The following is a 21727-nucleotide window of genomic DNA, read 5'->3' as shown; positions in this document are numbered from 1 at the left end:
TATGCTGTTTTTCTATTTTCAGGAATTTTTAATGTGACTATTAAAAATATGTTCCATATCGTTGTAGCCCCTGTCACATCAAGATTCTGCTTCAGGTTCCAGAGTGCTATAACTACCCTCTCCCAAGCTGCTAGCACTTTAATGATAATGGTTCAAAACAAGAAACTGATCCACATAATAGTACAGCTAATAAAAGGTACATGGAATTGTGTCTAGTTGTTCTAAAAGACCTGATCAGTACTAAATCAGTTTGAGGCAAGAAGGAATTATCCTGGGCTACCCAAGAGTGGTATCAGGAATTATTTCTATATCAAGGCTTAAAACTGAGATTCTCAGGAATTTTGAATCTTTGCCAAATTCTGGATTCCCATAGCAATTTTACAAAAGTGGGAAATAATACATACCACTTCAGTTATGCCTTAGATTGATGCGGAAGGCAAAACAACTGCTATTGCAAAACTTTAATCTGGTAAATATGCAACAATTGAATTAGGGGACGTGTGGGAGCCCCCTCACACACTCACACCTTTTTAAAAAATGTCCTGCTCTACATTCATCAGAGATGTCAAAGAGGCACAAAACAACTGAGGAATTCTATGCATGGCAAGAAGTGAACAAACTGTCTTTCAGGGAAGATTAACACAATCCTAAAGCTTCACTCATAAGAATTCTCTCTGCCTGGTTTAATATATCTAGATACTCTGTTTTGGGGTTGACAACCCAAAGGCAAAGTCTGCAGATCTCCTGGAATTACAACTCATCTCCAGACTATAGAGATCATTTCCCCTGGAGAAAATGCCAGCTTTGGAAGACATTATATCTCACTGAGGTCACTCCTTTCCCCAGACTCTGCCCACTCCAGGCTCCACCCTCAAATGTCCAGGAATTTCCCAACTTGGAGCTTGCAACCCTGTCTCCTAAGAGAACTCTGCTTAGGATTGCACAATAAATCTCCTCTCCACCTGAGCCTACTATAGGGCTACCAACTCTAGGTTGGGAACTTCCTGGAGATTTTGGGGGTGGAATCTGAGGAAGGTAGGGTTTAGGGAAGGGGAGAAGTTCAACAGGGTATAATGCCGTAGAGTCTGCTCTCTAAAGCAGTGGGGTTCCCAACCTGCAGGTCCCAGCAGAGGTTCCCCTGCTTTTCAAGGCTTCATTCCACTGCCGGTCAGCTGACCAACAGGGGAAGCCCCACTGTCAAACAGGGACATTGCCAGCTGATGTCCCTGATGTGATGACATCACCCAGAACTGATGTCATTGTGTTGCTGATGCTGGGGGTGATGCTTTAGTTTTTTTGGCAAACTCCATGGCTTTGAAGGCAAAAACACATAGAGTTTGCCCAAAAACTAGAGTATCACTCCATGTCAGTGATGTGATAATGTCACTTCTGAGTGACGTCATCGCACCCCATGTGCAAAACGAGTGCAGCAGATCCCAGGAAGGACCGGGGAGCCCCCCACTGGAGGTCAAGTAGGACATGGCAACCCTACAAAGCAGACATTTTTCTCCAGGAGAACTGATCTCTGTACTGGAGAAAAGTTGCAATTCTGGGAAATCTCCAGGTTTTGCCTGGACTTGGCAATAGTGAATACATCCTAATATGACTCGGGGGTCTGCATGACCTTTAAAAATGCAGAGAAAATGCGTTCACAGACCTTCTAGCATTTTGTCTTTTATAATCTACCTCACAGGTAGGGCTGCCAGGCTTCACACAATGGGGTTAGCCTCTCACCCACAGCCCTAGTTGTCCACCACTTGCTGGTGGCAGGATAAAAATAAAAATGGTGTCCTTGGACAGCCAAAAGAGGCATACGGTAGTTCTAGGTATCTCCAGAAACTCTCTGGTTTTCCAGGAAGTGACATAGTCAATGTGTGTGTCTTCCCATGTGCCCACCCCCAACCCTCTAACTAATTGCCAGGTTCAGCTGAGCAACCCAGATTGTTTTGAGGGAGGGAAATAAATACCATTTCTTGAGTAACTGAATTCCTTGCAGACAAGGTGGTATAGTAGTAAGTATATTAAAAAATGGCATGTATCTGAGAGACCCGTAATTCCTGTATGAGGGCTGGAAGAATTATGGTATAAAATGGGATATAACATATAATTGCCTTGGACATATAGTTCAGCTGCAGCCTAGCAATGAAAATGCCCGTACTCTGACATCATCCCATATGGAGTTTCAAATTTAGGAGAGCACCTCCCCCCATGCAAGCATCTCAAGACTTCTGGTCACAGATATCTATAGTATCTATTGACAGGGTCTCTTAAAATAATCTTTAAAGGCAGGGAGAATGTGGCATGACTGGTATTCTGAGGAAAGGTTATATAAACAGATGAGTGAAGTTAAGTGTTCTTTATATGTGTATTCTTGGACAGAATTTTTGAGGTGTGAGTTTGGGGCCCAGGGTAGGCCAAGAGCCTGCAAGAGATTTTATTTAAAAACAGCATGTGGAAGTTACAGATCCACTGAATGACTGTAAAAACATCATTTCTTCCTGGAATTTATTTAAAAAAAAACATGGTGTGTATTAGAACTTAAGAGTTAGAATGTGCAGCTTCAGGGGTATTTGGGGTGTATTGCAGGGGATTTCTCAGTGCATGTAGGGCAGCAGGGAGTCATCAAGCAGGGTGATCTGAGTGTGCACCTTAAAATATACTCCAGTCTCCCACATACTCTGTGACATGCAAAGATTTCCTTGAATAGATACGCAATGTGGAAATGAGTAGAAAGAGGCTGGGAGGCAGACTTGACATGCAAATTAGTTTCATATGTTTTATCAGTTACGTACTACAGCAGGGGTGGCCAAACTTGCTTAACGTAAGAGCCACATAGAATAAATGTCAGATGTTTGAGAGCTGCAAGACATGAACATCAATTGTTGGAGGGAGGGAGGGAAGGAAATAGATGGGGAGAGGGAGGTAGAAAGAAAGCAACTTTAAATGCATTCTCCAAGCTGCCAGTCAATGGGACAGTGGGGGCTTTGAGAGTCATACATTATGTGTGAAAGAGCCACATGTGGCTCCCGAGTCACAGTTTGGCCACCCCTGTACTACAGACTAAAATTCCAGTTTACGGTATGAATAACTAAGGTTGTCTGAAGAAGAAGAAGAAGAAGATATTGGATTTCTATCCCGCCCTCCACTCCGAAGAGTCTCAGAGCGGCTCACAATCTCCTTTACCTTCCTCCCCCACAACAGACACCCTGTGAGGTGGGTGGGGCTGGAGAGGGCTCTCACAACAGCTGCCCTTTCAAGGACAACCTCTGCCAGAGCTATGGCTGACCCAAGGCCATTCCAGCAGGTGCAAGTGGAGGAGTGGGGAATCAAACCCGGTTCTCCCAGATAAGAGTCCGCACACTTAACCACCACACCAAACTGGCTCTCCATGTCTGGCAGCTGCTGGGAGCTTGGGGGCAGGGTTATGGGGGTATATTGCATAAGCCATGGTATCACTCCTGGGGGGGGGGGGGACCAGAAGGGACATTGTGTGTCTCTAGGAATTGCCAGAATTTTTTAAATGGTAAAACCCACAGAAATGGGTAAATTCCTGGAGCACCATGACATCAGAAGTGATGTGCTGATGTTGCTCTCCACGCTGGTAGCCCTAGCATAACTACAGTACGTCAGGCTGCTCTTTTCAGCGCTACCCTACATCAGGTGTCTAAATGAGATGCAAAGCACATTACAGGAAGTCATGTGACATCAGAGTCATACAAAACGAAGAGGAAGAACCAGATTTGTGAGTTCATTAACAGAGAAGGGGCTCTTTGCTGTAAGGAGATATGGAGCAATAAAGGACCAGCTGTCAGGGGACAGGGGAGTTAAGCCCGGCCAGGAGAAGAGAGAAAATACAAGGGAGCGCTTTTGTGGCTAGAAAAATTTCTGAAACTGGCTGAACTTTTCCATCCATGCAATTTTGTCCTCTTTAACGTACCCGTAGAACAGCTGTTGGCTACACTGCAATGCAGCCTAGAGTTGCCAGCTCTGGGCTGGGAAACACCTGGGGAATTTAGGGGTGAAGCCTGGGGAGAGCAGAGTTTGGGGAGGGGGCCTCAGCAGGGTACCATGCCATAGCGTGAACCCTCCAAAACTGCCATTTTATCCAGGGGAACTGACCTTGGTTGCCTGGAGATCCATTGTAACAGCATATTTTTAAGGGTGTTTTAAGGAAGAAAAAGCAACATGGAGGCTAAGTTCTTCCTATGTGCTCCAGCCATGAGGATAAAAAGACTTGCATAAGTTGAAAGGACATAAAACATCAGCTTCAAAATTAGTGTTGCCAACCTCCAGGTGAAGCCTGGAGATCCCCTGGCATTACAACTGATTTCCAGTTCTCAGAGATCAGTTCCCTTGGGGGAAATGGCTGCTTTAGGGGATGCACTCGATGGCATTACACCCTGCTGAGTTTCCTTAACCCGTCCTGTCCCAAGGCTTCCCACTGGAATCTCCAGGAATTTCCCAACCAGGAGTTGATAACTGTATTCAAAATCCTTGAGCCATCAGTCAACAAATATGAGTAGTTGGTTACATGTAAAGAGGCCCTCAGATGACAGTAAGCTCAGCACATCATTATGGCTGTACTCTGCATGAAGTCAGGGCTTTTCTGAGCAGGAATGCCGTTCCGGTTGGCTTAGGGTCAGGGGGTGTGGCCTAATATGCAAATGAGTTCCTGCTGGGCTTTTTCTGCCAAAAAACTCCTTCAAGTTATCAGTAATGGTGAGTAAACTGTTGTTCAGCAAGATTGTCCACTGTTACTGACCTCTGATAAGTATCCAAAGCACCTTAGGGAACACAAGAACACAATTTGAAAACCAGTACAACCATAACAATATAGTAAAAGCCAGTAAAATTAAAGATTGTTATTGAGGTGGCTGGCAAATGATACCTTTCACTTATTAAAAAATAGTCTCAGACATCTGTGGTTCTTCCATTTGAGCCTCACTGAAACAGCACCAGTTACAACAAGCACCCTTGTTGCGATACACAAACTTTCTCATGGGGAGCCCCAATCATTAGTTTTTGGGGGGTGTCTCGCAAAGAATGTCCTGTCTTGAAAGCATTGTAATGAAGGTAGCGAACCGGCACCTGATTGCGTTATCTGTATAGCAGATCCTGTTCAAATAATTTCATTCAGATATACATATATTCACGGAAGTATGAAGATCAATACTTTACCCGGGAGATTATTCACATGTGCAAAATGAAACAGTACTTTAACGCTCCTTGCTCTTACTTTCACAGTCTTGGTAAAAAGTGTGTGACTGTCTGAGCAGGAGAGACTTTGCATCCGCGCTTCACTTTCCCGTATTTGCTGATGGCTATGTAAGAGCCTCTGTAGGCGTACGACTCGTAGGCGTTGTAGTTATTGGGAAGCAGAGTTTCTCTGAATTTGCATTCATCTTGAAAAGTTGGCTGAAGACAGGGAGAAGACAGAAAGACAGTGAGACTGCAACACGTAACTGCACTGGATCAGAGTCATCATCATTGTATAAAACCATCATCTTATGAGGAAAAAATACCACCGCATTAAGGGAATCAACTGTTTTCCTCAGGCAATGGCCTTACAGCTCAATAGCCAGCTCTTGATGCTCCTGGGATATACACCTTGGCAGCTACTCCCAGATGCCCCCAAGGAGGAGTGTTTCTTTTTAATTTTACAGACTATATATCTTGCCTTTCTGCCCTCACAAGGGCCACCAAGGCTGTTACCACATTAAAACATACATAACAAAAATCACATTTTAAAATTATTAAAGCCAACAGGAAAAAACGCACATCATTAAAACAACTGAAACCAGAGCTAAAATAGATACAAAGGCATGAGAAAACAACAATGAAAGCACTGGGCAGGGAGGAGGGATAATTGAGGGAGTGCCAAACAAAACAAAAAGTCTTCACCTGCTGACAGAAGATAGCAACAGAAGGACACAGATGAGACAATGACAGATCTTCCCATCCCATGTGGGACTGAGCAGGAGTGAAGGGAAGGTGGCGCAGAGACCACCATGACAGCTCCAACATAGAAGAAGAAGACTGCCTGCCTTGCTCTCTGAATCAGAGACTCAGAGCGGCTTACAATCTCTTATATCTTCTCCCCCCACAACAGACACCCTGTGAGGTGGGTGGGGCCGAGAGGGCTCTCACAGCAGCTGCCCTTTTAAGGACAACTCCTGTGATAGCTATGGCTAACCCAAGGCCATTCCAGCAGCTTCAAGTGGAGGAGTGGAGAATCAAACCCGATTCTCCCAGATAAGAGTCCGCACACTTAACCACTATATCAAACTGGCTCATAGTCAAGTGTTGGGGAAGATGCACACACACACAGAGCCAAAATTTGATTACGATGCACAGTTTTTAATATTTAAAGTATTTATAAATCAATTAAAGTTTTTATAGTTTGATTAAAGTTCTTGAAATATAATTATAGCTTTTTTGCAACTGACATTCTATTCCCGTATATATGTTTTCTTTCCCCCCAGCTTTTTTGGTTACCATGTCTTTCCTAATCGTGCAAAGAGCATGGGGGGACATTAATGAGTCCAATTAAAGCAGCAAAAGTTGTGCTTGAGAGAGGAGAGTGGAACCTTCTGTCCCCCCCGCCCCCATTCTTACTTTCCTTCAGCACTTCTATCCAAGACTTTTCCCCCAGATAAATTCATTTCCTTTGTCATAATATAGTTGAAGAAAAATAGGCACTGAGGACAGACTGGTATGTATGAGGGGGGAATCTGCTCTCCTCACCCATAATCTCTTTTAAAGTTCTTCATGGCTTGAGAATGGGGTATCTGAAGGACTGTCTTTCCCCATACATAAGATTGTGGGAAGAGGATCTCCTGATGGTCCCACCAATCAAGAAGCTTGTCTGGTGGACATACAATAGAGGGCCTTCTCAGTGGCAACCCCACAATTATGGGACAGCGCTCCAGGAAGGTGTGCCTAGTCTCAGGAGGTAGTGATTTAGAACTGCATTTGACTGATTCAGTTTTTATTTGACAGTCCTAATTGGAGTTTTTAAATTGTGACACTTTATATGTTTTTATAATTGTTGTTCTTATTATTTTATTGTGCTTTTAATAACAATTTTATATAGATTGTAAGCCACCTTGAGTTCTGCAAGCTAATAAGTGCTTTAAACAAACAAACAATACCTTTTTTATGCAAAATTGGATCTGCTGTCGTAACATCTAGTCTGGCCCTGAATAAAATATTCTAATTCTTAAACAAGTCAGATCTTAGCATACTTAAATCCAGAGACAGGAGCAGTGCACAGACAAGATGGATCTTTCAACAAGCCTGAAACATGCCTCAGTTTTGCAGAAAAATCTGGGGGGAAAACATTATGGGGTTAAAAACAGCAAAATGATAACGGAAAGCCTGTAGCTTTAAGAAATGGATTCGCTCAGTGGCTGTTGCTAGGTAACCACAACAGCCTTGGTTTCTGTAAGTGAAAGGCTGGCGTAGAAGACAGGACCCTTTCCAGTAGAGTTGCCTAGCCCTACCTGGCTCCAGGCAGGGGACTCCTCTTGCAGTACTTTGGGTGTGTGGCATGATGATGTCACCTGGAAGTGATGCTATCATGCTGGGCACGTTGCCAGGGGAATGCTCTATCACTTAGTTTTCCCCTAAGTGATAGAGCATTCCCCTGGCAAGGTGCCCTGTGTCATAGTGTCACTTCCAGGTGACATCACTTTGCTGGGCACATTGCGGCCTGCTGGTGCTCTTTGGAGGTGAGGTGAGGCTCCCCTGGTAGCCAGCTCTGTGGGCATGGGTTGGACCCCCTGAAATTGGGGGTATGCCTGACCTTGGTGGGAGGCTGGGAAGCCCAGTTTTCAGGGATATTTTGCACTTCAAAGGATGACTCATTGGGGGCAGGCCCAACAAGAACCACAGGACAACTTGATACCACATGATTTACATGACTCACCTAGGCCTAGATGCTTGCTAATGTGTAACAGCGGCCACCCCCTGAAAGCCAGTGTGCTGTAGTAGTTAGAGTTTCAGACTAGGACGAATCTCCATTTTGCTCTAGAAATTCACTGGATGGCCTTGGGCTACATACACATTCTCAGCCTAATTTACGTCACAGGCAGGGGCAGATTGGCCCTTTAGACACCTCCCAATGAATCAATGGTTTCCATCCCATGTGGACTGAACTGCCCCTGTGATAGAAGAGCTGAGCTGGCCTGCTTCAGCCCCATGCAAGGCAGAAGAAGTGGCACCTGGCCTGCCTGAGACAAAGGAGAAGGTAGCATCTGGCTCAGCCTGCCCAAGGTGAGATGGGGGAGGTGGTGCCCAGCTGAGATGAGTTGGGGAGGCAATCCCTGGCCCAAGGTGAGATGGAGTGGGGCTTGACCTGCCTGAGATGAGTTGAGAGGGGCAGTGGTGCCCAACCCACCCAAGGCAGGATGGGGAAGGTAACATTCAGTTTGGCCTGCCCAAAGCAAGATGGTGAAGGTGGCAGCTGGCCCATTCCACTGAGGCAAGGTGGGAAGTGATGTCTGGCCTGCCCAACATGAGCTGAGGGGGGAAGTGACTTGGGTCTGACCTAGTGAAGGGTGGAGTGGCCCCTGGGCTGCCTGAGGCAAGGGAGGATATGGTGCCTGGTTAGCCCAAGGTGAGCTGATGGAAGATGCATGCCCCTGCCCACCAGAGGCAAGAGGGGAGATGACACTCATTTCAGTCCTCCCAAGCCCTGTGTGAAACCAGGAAAGCAGCTCCTGGCCCTTCTGAGGTATGGGTAGTGGTGCCTGGCCCACCTGAGCCCATGCAAGGCAAATACAGCACCACCCAGCCCATAGGTTAGGCAGACTGCCACTTCCTTGCTTCCTTCTTCCTTTGGGGGAATAGAATCAGGGTATACTTGGAGAGGGGCCTTATTTCTTCTGAGAAACCATCTGGTAATTTTATGAAAAATCCAGGATTAGAAGTATTTAAAATGTTCAGATTTAGAGTAGTTATATATCTTTGAAATGTGGCTTTCATTACGGAAATATTTTTATTATTGTGTAGTGCCATGGTACATGTCAGTGAGTTTCTTGGGGTCCATTTGGTTCCTTGACAAAACAAAGAGCCAATCCTGGCTTTCCTCCACCTCACTTGGAGCAGGAGATGTTTCAGAAGAACCCAGAAGGCATCACCTTTGTGTCCACAGAGACAACCTATTCAGAAACAGTTGCTTCCATCACAACAGTATGCTTTACTTGCAACCTCTCAATATTTTGTGATTGGCCACAGCATCCTATGGGCAGCCATTTTGTGGTGAACTCATTTCATGCCTCAGAATTCCAGAAGTGACCATAAGCTCACAATTATTTTGAAATCTCCAGAAAGGGCAATTATTTTTTTCAAAAAGGTTATTAATTGTTAGATTGTTTTACGTAGATATAGATTTGTGTGTGTGTGTGTGTAAAATCCCTATATTCTTTAACTATTGGGAGATTTAAAACAAGTACATAGAAAAGAATTATACTTTTACTACTGCTGATGTTCTTTGAGGACAGATCTATTTTTGGTAACTGACAGTGCAGTTCTACACACAGCTATACCCTCAGTGCTAATGGGCTTAGAAGGGTACAATGCACTCACAGAAAATTAGTGGGGAGAATTTTGGAAGCCAAGTCAGATTCAAAAGCAAATGCAGATCACAGTTAAATCTCATTAGTATGAGGTCATCTACCCCTGCCAGAGCATGGGTTGTATATCCACCTAGTTTTCCTACTGGTTATAAAAGAAGGGGTTTTATTTGGCCATTTAGAAAGACTACACAGACAATCATGAGACCTGCATATACAAATGTCACGTGGGATGGGAGCTGTAGTATGGAAAAGAGTTGGGTGAGATTGAGTAATCCAATTGAATACTTTGGAAAAAATACTGAAAATCGTAATTTTTCTTAGAAACAAATGATCAAGAACAAGACACATTAAGCCATTATTTGGAAACTAGCAAACTTTTATTAAAGAACATTCAATATCTATTGCAGTTCACTTACAGAAGCATAAAACAAGATAAAAGCAAAATAAAATAAAGTTATGAGCTAACTCATTTGGGGGAAACGACATTTAAAGAACATTCATTCCAATGAGATTTGTAGGATAACAAAACATTAACTAGACCTAAGTCACAATACTTAGCCTATCAAATGATGAACTATCAACAACAAAACAAAAAAGCTTTGAAAACAGTGATAATCCTGGTAGGCTGTTAGCAAACAGATTTAAAGAACAATACAAATAGATATTAAAAGTGTCTGAAAATTATTTTAGCAATCTGATTTGAATGCTATTGTAGCCTATGTGGAACATTTACACATTCCAAGTTCAAATGAAAAATCTGTTGCAAGAATTCTATAAAAGAAAAAAGAATATATAAATATAAAGGAAAAAGAAATATAAAGGGAAAGTTATTAAAAAGTTAAAAATTAATAAATTAGCTGGAATATGGATTTTAAATATCAATTAATTTACTAAAATATTTATCTTTCCTTGTGGTTCAAGATGTCTCAGCATCATTACAATGTATCTGTGGGTATTTTACTACAATATTTAGCAAGTATCTGGAATTAGATTGTTAATAATTGTATTATTCCAGACTCTAGGAACAAGACATGGTGGTGGTGGTAATATTGGAAATAAATAAAAATCCTTCTTTTGTTACTTCTTATAGATTGATCTCATTGTTAAATAACAATAAATCATATTTCAGTTCTTAGCTGACAGATTAAATAAAGTACTATATAAACATATTAATGTAGATCAATGTAGTTTATTACTGATAGGCAGTGAAAATGCAGTATTATAAGAGTCATAAATTTATTATACACAGACTAGTAGAGATACTAATTATATTCTCGGGTCTTAGAAGGCTTTTGATAACATAGAATGGCACTAGGACCTTAATGAATGTGGAAATCTTCCAATGGATCCAAGCCATTGTTTACATAGGTATGTTATCGTATTTAATAGAGAACATTTCTTCATGTATGAACAAATAAAACAACTGATTGGTAGCCATTTTTCTCCTTGATATAAATTAGAGAATAAGTCCAGAGGATTTTCTGTTACAGACAGGACTAATCTGAGGACATTTACAGTGCTATGGTGTCCATCCACTTCAACAAAATCAGAGTGTAAATTGGCATAGGCTCTTACTATGTATCCAGCAACAAGAAATAATTGTGGCTATATAAAACTGTACGGGACTTGACTATTTATTATTATTATTGTTGTTACTTTAAATTTCTATCCCGCCCTCTCCGCAAGTGGATTCAGGGCGGCTAACAACATACATGTTTACAATTTAACCAATAAAAAACTACAATTTAAAATTATTTAAAGCACTTAAACATTTAAAACATTTAAAATGTGAAGAATTGTGGACAAGATATGAGATGGCAATAACTTATGAGCTGGAATTATAGAAATAATTTTTAATGTGTTACTTGGAAGGAAAACTGTTTGAAAAGTATGAATTCGTGTTATGTTACACCAGCAACTCTTTACATGTTATTGCCTAACAGAAATATAGGGGTAGCTTCTACAGATCCATTCTTCTGGGGCGTTGCTTTTCTCTGTGCAAGCATCCTTTCCCTGACATAAGAAACTCCTTAAGCCTCTTGGATCAGGGAAAGCTCCTGTTGGAGGAAAGTGCTTCTGCTAATGGAACAGATCTAACCCATAATTCATTTTTCATATGTGATGGACATACAAAAGTACAATAAAACAAAGGCTGTATCCTACCACTCTGGTCAGCAAAGTCTGAAGCTTTCTTCCAACCTAAGGAGACTTCTTCCAACGTAAGTGGAGGAAGAGTCACAATGTTAGTAATAGATCCTGTAATGTTTTTTATTGACCTACTGAAAACATAAAGCATGCAGTGTTGTAAAATATACATGACAGTAGCTATGAGAACATGTTACATTTTTTGAAAAACAAATGGGAAAATAAGCTAAATGGATATGCTGTATTGTCTAAATTAGCTAATTACTTAAGGATCAAAGAAGGGAGCAACATAAATGGTTTGCTCAAGCTTGGTCATCTTTAATTGTATATTGAAAAAGTACATTATTCAAGAGAAGGGCATTATTCATACTTGTAATCCTCTCAGAATCCCAGTGAGAAAGGCAGACTATAAAGCTAATAATAGTGGAACCTGGCCTTCTGTGAGGGAAGACCCATTCTCTCAGCTCAACTCACTGCACAGGGCTGTTGTGAAAACAATCCCCGCTTTGTACACTGAAAGCTATTCTAGACATGATTAGTGACATTAACAAAGATTATTTACTAATTAAACATATAGTTAACTAGATTCGGGTGGGTAGCCATGTTGGTCTGAAGCAACAGAACAAAGTTTGAGTCCAATGGCACTTTTAAGACCAACGAAGTTGAATCATGGGTATACACGTTTGCGTGCATGCACATCCCTTCAGATGCATCTTTGAAGAAGTGTGCTTGCACACAAAACCTTATACCCAGAATTCAACTTTTTTGGTTTTAAAGGTACCATTGGACTCAAACTTTGTTATATAGTAGAGTCTTCATCTAACTTTTAAAATGTGTAGGTAATAAATTGTTAAAATTTGGTTTTAATCAAAACCAAAGTCTGGATCATTTTTCTGATAACATTTCCCATTACTTATTACAATCAAGCACCAAATCTAAACTAGCTTTAAAAAAATAGGCAGGTGTGGCACCATTCAGTCTCAGCCCTTTAGAATTTAATCCATTATTAAAAATAACTGTCATCATTCCAGTCAGCAAAAGCTTAAGTAGCTAAGTATCAATTGAATTAACTAGTACATCTGACTTAATTTCATTTCTGATATGCTTGATTCAACTTTTGTGCTTCAGAGTGAGGTTTTGTTTTGTTTAAACCCAGGTCTGGACTCACTGGGTGGCCTGGAATATCTTCACCTGTCACTCTCAAAGGCCTATGAACAAACAAGTCTTTGCAAAATGATCCCCCTAAAAAGGTTATGCATACAAAAACCTTGGGTCCTGAGATGCCTGTGAGAAAGGCAGGTATATAACTATTTTAAATAAAGTTATAAATAAATAAATAATAGACACTTAAAAACACTGAACATAACTGTAACTTGCATGCTCAGCTCAGCAGTCCCTTCTTTTTCTTTTGTATATTGAAAAAATACTCATTTTCTCAAGTAAGTAGGTTAAGATAGCTAACAGTTTAATAAACAACAGCCTGATTGATTTCAATGAAGCAATTAAATATGTCCTTAAGTCTCTTCTGTGATGTTTAAGAAGTGTTTACTTTGGGCTGAATTGTGTCCACAGATATGCTGTTTGAGAGTGTAAAACTAATTGTGTCGCTGTTGGGACTTCATTTTCAATGCAGTCACTTCATACATTCAGCTCTGAGGGCCAAACTACATGTCTCTGTGGCCACAGATAAAACATGTGGCTGCCAACACTATTTTTGAGAAGAGTTCAGATATTTAAAAATTGCTGCAAGGGCCTGCATCCTGCAGAAACACTAGGCAATTTTGTCTCCCTCACCATACCTTTTCAAGTCAGGGCCAGTTCTGGTGTGTGTGTGTAGGGGCCGCTTGCCCCGGGCGCTGCTGGATGTGTGTGTTTGTGCTAAATTGGGTATGGAGTCCATTCTATTCTATGGGCCCATAATATAGAATGGGCCCACAAGGGGACATCATTTTTTAAATTTTGCCTCCCCTCAAAAAATATGTAGATCTGGTCTTGTTTCAAGTGCTAAAGCAACCCCCCATGGCTGTTATGGCACTTGAAAAGGTGTGCGGGTGAACAATATCGCCTAGTGCCACTGGAGTACAGGCCTCTCACGGCAATTTTTAAAGGGCTAAATTTTTCTCTAAAATAGCATTGGTGACCATTTGGCTTTCGTAACATGTAGTTTGGCTCTGAGTCATCAAGTGTACAGTAATCTATTGCACAGGATGTGCATACAGATGTGAACTAGCATCAAGCCAATGGGATTCTATGTTCACTGTATTATTTACACTGCCCATCTCTTATACACAACAAAGGAATTGGAATATAATAGATTTCCTATCTGGAATAATCTGGAATATAATAGATTTCCTATTAATGTATGCGGTCAAGGCTGCAAATGCAAGTTTTACAGAGAAAAAGTACCCAAATCTCATACATTTCATGGACCAATGTCTAAAGACCAGCCTTCGCCATACTCACAGTGCCATATAATCTTCCCTTCTGGTTCATTGCGATAAAAAGGGTACTTCTCACACCGAACAGACTAACCACACCTCGCTCCACTGTTGAGATTTCCAGTAGACCTAAAGAAGCAAAAAAATGCAACTTCTGAGTATTGTGTATTTCATAGACGCCCCACTCTCCAGTTACTAACATTAGGATAGAAACCCTTATAAAAAGCTTTATAGAATTTAGCAGTACAACCTTTATACAATATTGATTTAAAAAAAATAATTAGGAACAGTGCTGTAAAAATTGAATTTAACATTAACTGTCAATAGTGGGTCTCTCTACCAGTTGCTGCCCCTTTAGCTGATTAACTGATTATATTTAATCAGTTATGTATACAATCCATGCAAAGTTTATCCCTTTATGCTCCACTGACATTTTAGTACCAGAAGCGTCTTCTCTGAGCTGTAGTAGCAACATTCAAATTACAAAACAAGAAAAGGGCTTTTATTGTTAGAGCATTTAAATAACAGCATTAATAACACTAGGCTTTTAGAGTCACTTCTATAGAAAGGAAGATCTATTTATTTCATCCTGTTAAAGAATTCTTAACGTATTTCCTTCTGGCATTGCTTTGTCTTTTAAATATTTATTGCATGGATATTATACCACCCTTGCAGGGGTTTCCAGTTATCCACAATGGTGATCCAGTCACTTTGCTTTGCAGCTGGCATCTCCAGACCTTTTACCAGGTTTTCCTTTGCCAACATGTAGGCTAGACTGACTTTGCTGCTCTTTATTGGGAAAATACTTCCACCCTCTCCCTAGTCATTTGTGTCCATGCTTTCTGTGCCAGTATATCTCTCTGCAATATGCTGTCATAAGGTCATAACTTGTAGTACAGTACAACACACCCCTCCTAGGAACGTCTTTGCATGCTTAGCAAGCTCAGAGTGGATTGCAATGCATTTAAGACAAATTAAACTTCATTATCTGCAAAACACTAAATAGCCACCATCATACTAGCTTCTCCCTTAATGTGTAAAACAATCACATTTTTGTTACAGAAGCTGATATATGTTTTAAAAGCCTTCTTTTTATATCATGCATTCAAATCAACACATTATCATGCTTTCTCCATAATTTCTCAGTGTAAGCAATCCTTTTGCAAACAGAGGTTCACCATTATAAACATGCCGGTTGCAAGGTAGCACAAGCCTCAGCAAAATGACTCCAACCTGCAAGGGAAAGAAGGAAAGAAATACTGCCTTTCGAGACTTGCAGGTCGAACCAAGTAAAAATAAGTTGGTATCTAATTTTGTCCAAGTATTTAGGACGTGTTTCAGCCTGGAGGTTTCGGGTGCTGATTGATCTTAGAGAATTTTAAAAGCCAACAGATGTATCTTCTACTAATAATATCAGGCAAGAAGCCTTTGGGTTCTAGGAAGGGTAATTACTAGAGACCAGACATCAATCACACTGTTTCATATTGTTATGCAACTCACTGTATTGGTTTTCAGCATGAACGCCACTTATCCTTCCATCTGGAAATATCTGGAGGTGAAACCCAATGCCCACATTGCAGTAAAGCTTCCGCTGCCGCTTGATTCCTAGCAAATAGTCAGTCTCCCAATTGACTTCAGATCTCTCTCCTGACATCCCAGCGAAGGACCTGGACAAGAGAGACTCCCATCCTCTCTCCAGCAGGGTGCCATTTGTTCTGCTCGCCACTGGGTATGACGAGATAATCTCGGCCAGGAAACCCAGGAGAACAAAAGCAGGGAATGTCAAGTGGACGCTTGCTTCGCAGGACATAGTGATGAGTCGTCTTTGCGCGATGGCCATCAGGTTCACCTCTTGGGCACGTGGTCAGAATTAATGCCCCTAAAAATACCGCCCTTCTTGTTTTTCTCCCTTCAGCATGGCGGCAGTGGCTTATTTTTGGAAAGCAGAGGAAGATTTTGGACATGAAACTAAAGCCCAAGAGCAGTTGGGACAGGAAGGGAGGCAGAGCAACAGAGCTGGAGCTGTTGGGGACCATGTTTTGAATGCCTCCTGCTCTCCGGTGGGCAGCCCACTTGCCTTTGATTGACCGATCTTTATATTTCAAAGGCTGTCCCTCCCTGCTGCATCACTCTGACATCAACGGTCTGCCCAAGGTAAAACTTGCCAAGACTGTAACTCTAGTCCATGCCCCTCCCTGGCCCACTAAGATTTGACATATGCTCTTATCCAAGGCTGAAGTTCCATTGGATGACGGTTGTGACTGTTTAATGCAAAGGGGCTTGGGCAGTTGAACTGAGCTCTATTTCCAGAAGAAGGTGTAAAAATGGGTGCCGCCCTCACCAGCAGGCAATGAGAGCTTTGCCAACTACACTTAGCATCGGGTTGGACACCCCAGCTCAGCAAGAGAATTTGAAAAGGGGCCATATTTTAGTCAAGAACAACCGAAGGGTGAGAAACATGCTGACTCGCCACAAAACACAGGCAAAGGGCTCTTTAATCTCCTCCTCCTTGGTCAGGGTAGCAGTGACAGAGCCATGGAAAACCTCAACTGCTCCTTCTGAGATGCAGGCAAAGGGCTCTTTTAACTATCTCCTGCCTTCCGTGAAAAGCCATGGAGGCTTTGGCAGAACATTCCCCCTTAGAATGGAACCCATTCTTTTACTTCAAGGCAAGACGTTACCTCAGGAGTTGATAGGAATTTTAGTTTGCCCTCACATCCATGACATCTTGCTTCTGGCTTGTACTGATTGTTGGCCGAATAAATAAATTAACTTGACATCTACTTGTGAAGATGCTGTTGTGCCAGACAAAAAACAGATGAGGGTTAGTAAAACAGTGCAGCAGGAATTTACTTTGGTCCCTTCAAAAGAAAACTAGGGGTGTTTTCGCACAGAGCTTATCCCCGGAGCGACGAGCCTTTTGCGTCGCAAATGTAAACCGCTAAAAACCAGTTTACGTTAGCAACGCAAAAGCTGCGGCTCTTCGCGGCTCTTCCTGGTTCTGCGGAGCAGTTGGTGCGAAATCCGCACAGATGCTGCGCGGTGAAGAGGGACGTCGCTCCGGGGTAAGCTCTGTGCGAAAACGCCCTAGGTCTCCCTGAAGTACTAGGAAGTGTGTCCAGTCAGGGCTGTGTGTGGCAGGAAAGCTCAGAAGCAAACTGGTGGACAGCAAAGGCAGTGAACAGGTTGGTCATTGGACCCAGCAGTAGGCCTCACCAGAAGCCCTTGGCTTCAGCTACCTCAGGGTTGCTGATGCTAGCTCTGCTGTATGCCAAGCAAACTGTAGAGTGGGGAATTTCTCAGACCCCCCCCCCTGTTTAAAAATCACTCACAGGAGGAATTCCAACCTAGATGCTAATATGAGGGGAGGATGGGCTTAAGCCTCCCCCCACCATGCTCTTTTCTGGAGGGGGGAAGCCCCAGGGGGCTTTGACAATTTAGGCCAACAAGGAAATAGCCCCAGGGAGCTTTGACAATTTAGGCCAACAAGGAAATAGCTCCCGGGAGTTGGTTCAGAACAGGAAAATGGCACCAGGGTGGGGAGATGTAACCTACTTCTCATGATGTTGACCTGATCACAATTTTTAAAAGAAAGGTTATTGCTGGAAACTCCATTAATGGAATTCCCAGCATCATATTTAGTAGACTGAGGGAGAGCTATTGTAAATCAACCTGAAGGAGCCACCCCTCCAAATATAAGGACATTAAATTTTAAATGACTTTCATTCAAATTTAATTCAGAAGTCAAGTGCTTGCGTAGGCTCTGTTTGCCCCCCCAGTCGAAATAAGAGACAGACACAAAGTATTGGGTTTAAACCGGGCCGCTTTATTAAATTCAATTAACCTGTGAACTCGGCAGGGATGATCCTAACCAGACAAGCCCCTGGGGTCACCCACGGACCCCGCCTTGTCCAAAGGGCGAGCAACCCTGCCCCCAGCACAAACCCGCCGTATTCGGGTTGTAACTGAGCGGCCAGGCCTCAGCCTTTCTCCACCTGGGCTAGCATCGATCCCCCATGGAAAGATCCGCCCGAGGTGAGGCTCCCCGTGGTCTGCATTCCCCGCACTGAGCCGTTTAGCCCATCTGCGGTTCATACAGACCACCCGCACCACTGGTGCTAGGCCATAGGTGCTCCCCTGAAAACACTGTGGCCAACACATCCCCGGCTAGCGACCAACTAATAAGCAACCTACACAACCTAACACTAAAAAGGCAGTACAAGGTAGGCGAAAAACAACTCCACATGGGCCAATTATGCGGAGTTGAAAAAATTCCTACCTGGCCCCCAACAGGGCGACCGGTTGAAACCTGTACTGCCAAGGGAGGGTGGGTGGGCAGAGAGCCAAGAAGACCGCCGCACTCACTCAAGGCGGGGCCAGGGCTTATATAGCCCTGACGCCACGCCCTTCGCTACCCCGGATTGACTTCAGCTGTCAATCACTGCCCTCATTCTTCCGCGGGGGCAAAGGCGGCCCCCAGCCCGAACGCCGTCTGGCCGGCTTGGCTGGGAAGGACCGAACCTTGCCCCCCCAGTCGAAATAAGAGACAGACACAAAGTATTGGGTTTAAACCGGGCCGCTTTATTAAATTCAATTAACCTGTGAACTCGGCAGGGATGATCCTAACCAGACAAGCCCCTGGGGTCACCCACGGACCCCGCCTTGTCCAAAGGGCGAGCAACCCTGCCCCCAGCACAAACCCGCCGTATTCGGGTTGTAACTGAGCGGCCAGGCCTCAGCCTTTCTCCACCTGGGCTAGCATCGATCCCCCATGGAAAGATCCGCCCGAGGTGAGGCTCCCCGTGGTCTGCATTCCCCGCACTGAGCCGTTTAGCCCATCTGCGGTTCATACAGACCACCCGCACCACCGGTGCTAGGCCATAGGTGCTCCCCTGAAAACACTGTGGCCAACACATCCCCGGCCACCGCCAATGCCAAGCCTCTGCTTAGGCATTAGCGCCCCAACGGGCGGCCCAGAGCCGACCGCAAACCCTGCCGAATCTCCTCTAAAAAGGCCCGGTTACCCAACTCTGACAGATGAACCCCATCAGACCGATACAGGTCAGCATCGTCGACCCGTATGGCCGGATGAGGGAGGAAAATGCCCAAGCCATCTTCCATGGCTTTTTGCAGTGCCCTATTAACCTTGCGCCTAGCGCGCTCGATCCCACCAGGAGAAAGGGCATACCTCCACACCCTGCGTGGCAGAATTGCTGACCACACCAGGGTCACCCCAGGCCATCTCCGTTTTATTTCACGGAGATCGGCCAGTGCCTGCTGCGAGAGAGCCTTCCCTCGCAGCATCCCAAGGTCGTTACCACCTAAGTGAACAACCAATATGTGTGGAGGCGGATCAGCCCTTTCCCTGAACAATAAGGGCATAATACCAGGCCAACGAAGGCCCCGTCGACCGAGCCATTCCACGACCGCCCATGTGCTGAGGCCCAGTTGGGTGCCAATTGACGACCGCCGAGCCTGATGGGCGGCCCAGAACACCATGCTGTGCCCGCAGATGAGAATACGCCGCCTCTCACCACGAGTCACAGCACCTGTAAAAACAAAAAAGGGTCAGACCGGTGAACTTAAACAGCAATAGTAACCGCGCTTGACCCTCCGCCCTTTATGGCCCAACCGGGCGAACGTACGACTTAAAGGCCGCCGACCGCCAGCGCCCAATGCGCTGTATAGAAGCTGGCGTGTAACCCATTGAAGCGGCCGTGGAGGCAGCTCCAATGCGGAACGAATGGGTTCCAAATTTTACACCCTTCAAGCCTATCGCAGCCAGGGCCCGACTCGTCACCGCCCAGAACTGGTATTTGGTGAGGGGTGAGGCATCCTCATGCCGAAAGAAGGGCCCCCCCCCGCACTCCTAAACTGGATGTATTGCCTAACAGCCAGCACCGGGCACAGCTCATGGACCGCACACTGCCCCAGAGTGATGACGGACCCTTTACTCCATTGATCGGTCTTAGACCGCCTTATTGTCAACTCCACCTGCCCCTGACCAACTTTTACATCTCCCGCCTGAAGCGCCCGCATGGACACGTCCGTCTTGGACTGTATCACCAGCTCGCTGATCCTCAGGGCACCGAAAAAAGCCACCAACGAAGCCGCGTGAAACAAAGCGGCCTCGAAGGGGGAAGAACAAATGGCCGGCCAGCTGCCAAACAACCCCTTCAAAATAGAAGGGGAGATGGGCTGCCGGTCATCCACGCGCGGGCCACGCTCCCTGGCCCAACCTTCCAGCATTTTCCTGACCCTAAAGTCAGCTGTCCCGTCTACAAACCCGTGGGCTTTACTAATAAAGGCCAACGCCGCCAGTTGGCCTCTAATGGTCTTCAACCCCAAGCCCCTCTGCTTCTGATATACGCTGAACTGCATAATGTGAGCCGTGGGAATCGGCCAGCAATTCGTCAGCGCAGCAGCCTTCCTAAATTCCAGAAACTGTGAAGCCGCCCTAGCATAAGCCTTTCTCGTACTAGGCGCTAAAGCCAACTGAATGGCCCTACCGGCTTCAGCTTCCCAAGCCTCCACAGCTCCACAGGCATCCGCTCCGGCCGCAGGTCCGCTTCTGGGGCGAGCTGCCGAAAACGCTCCATCTGTTGGCGAGATAGAGCGTCCGCCACCCCATTGCAGACCCCGGGTACATGCCTGGCCGTGAACAAAATGTTCAACCGGAGGCAACGCAACGTAAAAGATCTAACCAGGTTCATGACCAGCAGGGACTTTGATGTCAAGGAGTTGATAACATGTACTACTGCCATGTTATCGCACCAAAAGAGCACAGAATGGTTGGCAAGTTGCTCACCCCAAAGCCAAACGGCGACTAGGATGGGAAAAAATTCCAAAAAGGTCAGGTCCCTGCTAAGCCCACTGTCCAACCATTCTGTAGGCCATTGCTCTGCACACCAATGCCCCCTAAAGTACACTCCAAACCCAGTAGATCCGGAGGCGTCAGAGGAGATCTGAAGCTCAGCTTCGATCCTCAGCTCCTCTCTCCAAAAGGAAACACCATTAAACGCTTCCAAAAACAACTCCCAAACTTCAAGGTCCGCCCTCATTCCTGCGTTCACACGGACCCGATGATAGGGGGAACGCAACTGCCTCATGGCGTCACAAAGACGCCGCAAAAAGGCCCTACCAGGAGCCACCACTTTGCACGCAAAGTTAAGGTGACCCACCAGCTGCTGCAACTCCAGCAACGAAACCTTGCGCCGACCCTTCAGTGCAGCCAACCGAGCTCTAAGGTCTGCTACCTTCTCCTTTGGCAGCCGAGAAGACTGTTTGTGGGTGTCAAGCTCAATCCCCAGAAAAGTAAGTACCGCACTGGGTCCCTCAGTCTTCTCCTGTGCCAAAGGGACCCCGAGCTCACTGGCCAAATCTTGAAAGGCCCCCAGCAATCTGACGCACTGCCCAGTGCCCGGAGGACCAACCAGAAGGTAGTCATCTAGGTAATGCGCAGTGTCGTTGCACCCCGTCCTATCCCGCAACACCCACTCAATGAAGGAACTGAAGCGTTCGAATGCGGCACAGGATACCGAGCAGCCCATAGGGAGGGCACGGTCC

The 21727-nt window shown here is 44.8% G+C and overlaps 1 protein-coding gene across 1 annotated transcript; it reads right to left on the bottom strand.

The window, feature by feature from the left end:
* Positions 1-5057: 5057 nt before the first annotated feature.
* On the bottom strand, positions 5058-16245 carry FGF6 (fibroblast growth factor 6). The gene is made up of 3 exons (XM_060254077.1): positions 15662-16245; positions 14187-14290; positions 5058-5415 (listed from the first exon to the last, which is right to left on the bottom strand). The coding sequence occupies exons 1-3, from the start codon at positions 15999-16001 to the stop codon at positions 5239-5241; spliced, it is 621 nt and encodes a 206-aa protein (XP_060110060.1). The 5' UTR covers positions 16002-16245; the 3' UTR covers positions 5058-5238.
* Positions 16246-21727: the final 5482 nt, after the last annotated feature.

The sequence above is a fragment of the Heteronotia binoei genome, chromosome 14 (genome assembly GCF_032191835.1).
Source record: "Heteronotia binoei isolate CCM8104 ecotype False Entrance Well chromosome 14, APGP_CSIRO_Hbin_v1, whole genome shotgun sequence".
NCBI lineage: Eukaryota > Metazoa > Chordata > Lepidosauria > Squamata > Gekkonidae > Heteronotia > Heteronotia binoei.
Note: the sequence above shows the minus strand (reverse complement) of the source record. Positions and strands in the feature narration are given on the sequence as shown.

Excerpts from the sequence above, each read along its gene's own strand:
- FGF6 (XM_060254077.1), bottom strand. The coding sequence starts at position 16,001 with ATGGCCATCGCGCAAAGACGACTCATCACTATGTCCTGCGAAGCAAGC. Across the intron at positions 14,291-15,661 it reads TCATGCTGAAAACCAATACA|GTCTACTGGAAATCTCAACA; the intron begins GTGAGTTGCATA and ends TTGCTTCTTTAG. Across the intron at positions 5,416-14,186 it reads AGGGAAGATTATATGGCACT|CCAACTTTTCAAGATGAATG; the intron begins GTGAGTATGGCG and ends CCCTGTCTTCAG.